Here is a 5,962-nt window from a genome sequence, read left to right on the forward strand (position 1 = left end):
GGCCCCATGGGGGATCCATTCAGCTCCCAGCCCAGCTCTGATGGATTCAGGGACCCAAGTCCACTGGCTGAGAACTCCCCAAACTCACACAAGGCCCTGCTAGGCCCCGGGCAGGCCTGGCACTCACTGCCACCGCTGAGTCCTGCCTGAGTCCCGTGACCTCCCTGGGAGTGGAGGAAGGGAGGACTGGACCTGCCCAAGTGGGCGGCTCAGGGTCCCCCCCCATCCCGGCGGAGCCCCTTAACTGTCTGAGTGCCAGGCTCAGACAGGACACACCCATATACCACCCTGAGGACAGAGCCAGGGGGTGGCAGGCAGAGTGACGGGGGAGAGTGTGGGGGGGTTCCCAACATGGAGTGTGACCAAGTGTATGTGTGTGTGAAGGGGGAGGTAGGCTCAGGGAGGGTGGGGTGTTAGGTTTAATTGTTCCTGTGTTTGTAAGAGAGACAGAGAGATGGAAACATGAAGAGCCAAAGAAAGAGAAAGAGAGAAAGAAAGGGAGAGACACACAGAGACAAAAAGAGACAGATAGGGAGAGACAGAGAGGAGAGACGGAGAGAGGTGCAGATTTGAGTAAGAATGGAAAGATTTTACCCGCTCAGGGTCTGGGACACATGCTTCACAGCATAGCCCATGAGGTGTGGCCTTAGGAGTTTGGGGGTGGCCCTCTGGGGGGTCCCTGGAGGCTCCAGGAAAGCTGGTCATCACACTGTGCCACTCTAGGCAGATCGATGACCCTCTCTGGTCAATGCCCTCTTCACAAACAGCAGGGACTGGAGCTTCAGTGGAACCAGCACCCCCCCCCCCACCCTGGGGTTGGGTGGGAGGGGCTGTGGCCAGAGGAAAGGGGTTTGTGTGGTGCCGTCACCTCTCGAGCTACTGCAGGTTAATGTGTCACCAGAACAGCCGCCTGCCGGGGAGGCCCTGCCGTCCCTCTGCCCCCAAAAATCATTAGAGCATGACCCTGTCCCCGGGGCAGGCTTCACCCCCGCTGTGCTGTGTGACCTTGACCTCCCACCTCTGTCACCACCCATTTCACAGAAGGGTAAACCCAGCCTTGAGGGGGCAGCTCCAGGCCGGAGTCCTGGCCAAGGCATGGCCTGGAGCCTCCATATCCCACTCTGGCTAGAGAGGCCCGGATGGTCCTGGGGATGGGGTCGGTGGAAGCAGGAAGAACCCACTGACCCACCAAAGGTCCCAGCCCCAGGCCTGCCGCTCCCTGGACCGTTTTCCCTCCTGCACAATGGGAGGAGAGAGTGGGGCCCAGGCTCAGGAAGCAGGGCCGAGGTGGGGGAGCCATTGTGACTCCATGTTCTCTGCGTGCTTCTGGTGCCTTCCTGCCCCCAAGCCTTTGCACAGGCCGTGCCTGCCTCCTGGAGAGCCTTCTCCCCCTGCTGCTTTGTCCGCCTCAAGACTGGAAGGAGGACCTACTAGATTCTGGAACTTCCTGGCTGGAAACTCCCCCGTGATGTAAAGCTGGTCTGAGCTGGTCAAATCTTTCCATTCTAAGACACACACTCCTTCGCACAGCCAGCGCGGCCCCCCACTCACGTCTCCCTTATCCTACCCCGACTTCACTTACTTCCGTGTTGTTTCCCAAACGCCGCGAGTTCTTCCTACCGCAGGACATTTGCATTTGCTGTGCCTGTTTCCTGGGATCCCCTCCCAGCTTTCTCCAGGGTAGCTCCTTCCCACCACCCCTCACCGCCCTCTCAGGAAACCTGGACACAAGGCCCCTTGTGATTCGGCCACAACCCCAGTCTGTGACTCCGTGACCCTCTTCGCCACCTGAAGTGATGTCATTTGATTCCCTGGCTATTGTCTGTCCCCATATTTGAGACTGTGGGCCCCACGAGGGTGGAGAAATGGTCCCCACTATGACCCCAGCACATAGTAGACACTCAGAAGCGTTTGTCACAGCAGTCCATGACTCGGGAGGCCACAGAGGAACACAAGGGCTTTATTCTGGCAAGCCTAGCCCCTCCCCAGGTGCTCTACCCCGTCCAAGCCCCCTTCTCCCTTGGCCCCACGGAGATCACTCTGGTGGGTGATGGGCAAAGGAGGACCTTTGGCTCGCTGTCTCCTGGGGGAGGAACACACACGAGAGAACGTTCAGGCACGAGCAGGGTCTGCAGCAGGGACTTGGGAGGGCAATCCCTCCAGCCCAGCCCCCACCTCACCGTGGACATCTCATCCAGCTTCTAGAACTCAGACACACCACGGTGGCCACGCCTCACAGCCATTAGCACAGACCCGATGAGCAAGACGGACACCAGCAGACACACAGCCACCACCACGCCTGGGTTCCTGTGCAACTCGGGGGCCCCAGTGTCACCTAGAGCTGAGGGGAGGAGGCCTGAGTCAGCCCTGGACACCGCCCCCCCCCCACCGGCTCCCAAGGCTGAAACACCCACCGGGTGTTTCTACATCCCTTCCAGGAAGCCGTGCTCACTTCCCTCTCCTGTTGCTGCTGTGACTTTCTTTTAAGTTTAGTTATTTGTTTCGAGAGAGAGAGAGAGAGAGAGAGAGAGTGGGAGGGGCAGAGAGAGAGAGAGAGAGAGAAAGAGAACCCCAAGCAGGCTCTGCACTGTCAGCACAGAGCCCGACTCGGGGCTTGAACTCTCAAACTGAGAGACCCATGACCGGAGCACAAATCAAGAGTCGGACGCTCAACAGACTGAGCCACCCAGGCGCCCTGCTGCTGTAACTTTTTTTTTTTTAAATATAGTTTTTTTAAAATGTTTTTAATGCTCATTTATTTTTAAGAGAGAGAGACAGAGCGTGAGCAGGGGAGGGGCAGAGAGAGAGGGAGACACAGAATCTGAAACAGGCTGCGGGCTCTGAACTGTCAGCACAGAGCCAGACGCGGGGCTCGAACTCCCAAACCATGAGATCGTGACCTGAGCGGAAGTTGGACGCTCAACCAACTGAGCCACCCAGGCGCCCCTGTAACTTTTTTTAAAGCACGATTTTCTCCTTTCCCTTTTGAAAATCATTTGTCTATACGGAACTCATTCAGTGCTCTGTGTTTTTTGCTGCCCTCGTTGGGCACTCTCGGAGTTCTTGCCAAGTGAGAAAAAGCAAATCTAGGATTCTGTTCCCAAATGCAGCGACGTTCTGAGGATGCCTGCAAAATTTGAGCCTTTGTGAGGCTGGTTTCCATCCTAGGACTTCAGACAGGTCATTACACTTTGTGTCACGCTGTTCTTTGGACATTTGAGACAACACACTGTTCTGAATGACGGGGTTTTTTTTTCTAGACCCCCTAGAAATGCTTGGCTTCTACTGAACCCCCAGGGCCCTGTCTGGCCATGCTCTGCAACTACCCTCCCCGCCCTGCTGCCACCAGTATCCCCACTCATCCACCCCACTCACTCGGTCGGTCCCAACCCTGTCACTGGCCCTCAGATGCGCCAGGCGCAGTCCTACCTCAGGACCTTTTCATGGGCTGTGCCAGCTACCCAGGCTGCTCTCCGGCTAGATACCTGTGTGACTGCCTCCTTCACCTCCTTTAAACTGAGACATTTGCTAACCATTCTTTAAAAATTTCAATCCTAGGGGCGCCTGGGTGGCTCAGTCGGTTGAGCGTCCGACTTCCGCTCAGGTGATAATCTCACAGATCATGAGTTCAAGCCCCGCGTCGGGCTCTGTGCTGACGGCTCGGAGCCTGGAGCCTGCTTTGGATTCTGTGTCTCGCTCTCTCTCTCTCTTTCTCTCTGCCCCTCCCCCGCCTCACACTCTGTCTCTCAAAAAGAAAGAAATGTTAAAAAAGAAAAAAAAATTTTTTTTTTTAATTCAATCCTAGGGGTGCCTGGATGGCTCAGTCGGTTAAGCATCTGACTCTTGATTTTGGCTCAGGTCATGATCTCATGGTTTGTGAGTTCAAGCCCCACATCAGGTTCTGGGCTGACAGCACAGAGCCTGCTAGGATTCTCTCTCTCTCCCTCTCTCTCTGCCCCTCTCCCTGCTCCTCCTCTCTTTCTCAAAATAAATACATTTTTAAAATTTTTTTTTAACGTTTATTTATTTTTGAGACAGAGAGACAGAGCATGAACGGGGGAGGGTCAGAGAGAGGGAGACACAGAATCTGAAATAGGCTCCAGGCTCTGAGCTGTCAGCACAGAGCCCGACGCGGGGCTCAAACTCACGGACCGTGAGATCATGACCTGAGCCGAAGTCGGCCGCTTAACCGACTGAGCCACCCAGGCGCCCCAAAATAAATACATTTTTAAAAACTAAAAGTGTCAATCCTAGTACGGGACTCTTGATCTCCGGGTCGTGAGTTTGAGCCCCACACTGGGGGTAGAGATTACTTAACAGTTAAAAGTTTAAAACAAATTTCAAAACACTTGTATTCACATTCTGACCCTTATCGCGCTTATCTTGTTCTTTTATAAACAAATCAATAATTTACTTATAACCTGTCTCCCAACAAAGCTGTGTCTCACAGGACCTGATACACACTAGGTGCTTAATAAATGTGCATAGAAGAAAGAAGGTCTGAGCGGCTTTAGGTGACACCCGGTAGAGTGGGGAGAAGCCCTCCTCCACACATTCTCAGGTCTGTGTCTCTCCCTGGTGGCTAATCCCAGAACTGCAGCCTGCTACCCCCAACCATTTCCCCAACCCCCAAACCTCCAGTACTCACCAGAGCCAGAGGACACAGAGGCCCCGTCAGTGCTGGCTGAGGGCATGGAAGAGGGCTCTGGTCTCGAGCTGGGAGAAGTGGAGCTCCAATGCAAGGTCAAGGTGGGGGAGCTTGGGGGGCTCGAGTGGGAGGTAGGGGTAAGCTCTGAACCCGGGGAGCCAGAACTGGGGTGGGTGGCCGTTTCTGGTTGTGGGGAGGAGATGGGTTCCAACCCTACATTTGTGGAGCTGGTGGGGGTTGCCCCTGAATTTGAGGAGGCGGGCTGCGAAGTAAGGATGCGGACCTGGACGTTGGAGTCTGTAAAAAGAGAAACACGCCCAAAATGGAGTCACTTGTGCTAAGCCCCATATCAACAAACCAAGACTTAATACCTAATCTAATCGCAGTTTCCGCCCCGCCCAGGAGTGGGACCTTTACCCCGTCAATCTGGAAGTAGCTGGTCAGCACTTGTGAGATAATCTGTCTCCTAGATGCCCCTCCTCTGCTTTCTCGCAAAGGAAGGTAAACTTGCCCGAAACAATCCACTCTTTGCTGGGAACTGCCTTTCTCTTCCCCCCACTTCTGCCTATAAAAGCCTTCCATTTTGTACAGCTCCTCGGAGCTCCTTTCTATCTGCTAAGATGGGACGCTGCCCAATTCATGAATCATTAATAAAGCCGTTTCGGTCTTCGGATGTATTCCTGCCGAATTTTGCCTTCTAACAAGTCTGCCTCTACACTCGAGGTGATGGTAGCGGCCGGTCGTTTCCACTGAGCTGGAGGAGCCGTAGCTGGGAAGCTCGGTTCTCCGTCCTGCTCGCCAAGAGCACGGAAAAAAATAACACTGGAGGGAAAACTCACTGAGGGGGCAGGGAGGAGATGGTTAGGGACAAGGGGGCGTGGCCTCAGCCCCAGCCCCCCTCCTGAGGTCTCCCCGTTATCCCAGATGGTAAACACCTGCCTCTCGGGAGACCTGGAGGACTTGGCGAACCACGTGAGTGCTCCGTGGGAAGCGGGAGGCGCCCTGGTCTGAAGTTCTACGGCCAAAGTTACAGCCCGGGTGGGGCCCTCCCCGCCCCCACTCTTGCTTCGGGGCTGTAAAGGCCCTCGGTATATAGGGAATGGCTGCAACCCAGCCAGCTGGGGAACTCTTTCTCTTTTTTCTTTTCTTTTCTTTTCTCTTCTTTTCTTTCTTTCCCTCCTTCCTTTCCTTTCTTTCTTCTTTCTTCCTTCCTTTCTTTTCTGTTTCTTTCTTTCTTTCTTTCTTTCTTCCCTCTTTCCCTTTCTTCCTTTCTTTTCTTTCTTCCTTTCTTTCCTTCTTTCCTTTTCCTTCTTT

The 5,962-nt window shown here is 54.4% G+C and overlaps 1 protein-coding gene across 2 annotated transcripts in view; it reads right to left on the reverse strand.

Annotated features, from left to right (window-relative positions):
- Positions 1-802: 802 nt before the first annotated feature.
- LOC125929243 (uncharacterized) overlaps positions 803-5,962 on the reverse strand; it is a 7,665-nt gene continuing 2,505 nt past the window's right edge. Inside the window, exons 2-4 of one of the 2 annotated variants that reach the window (XM_049640258.1) lie at positions 4,649-4,945; positions 2,181-2,341; positions 803-2,083 (exon numbers count right to left, since the gene is read on the reverse strand). In XM_049640258.1, coding sequence (XP_049496215.1) covers positions 2,202-2,341; positions 4,649-4,945 — 437 coding nt within the window. In that variant the 3' untranslated portion in view covers positions 803-2,083; positions 2,181-2,201. Of the gene's footprint in view, positions 2,342-4,648; positions 4,946-5,962 lie in introns of both variants that reach the window. The other variant, XM_049640256.1, reaches the window with a different exon arrangement.

Source organism: Panthera uncia, chromosome A2, assembly GCF_023721935.1.
Source record: "Panthera uncia isolate 11264 chromosome A2, Puncia_PCG_1.0, whole genome shotgun sequence".
NCBI lineage: Eukaryota > Metazoa > Chordata > Mammalia > Carnivora > Felidae > Panthera > Panthera uncia.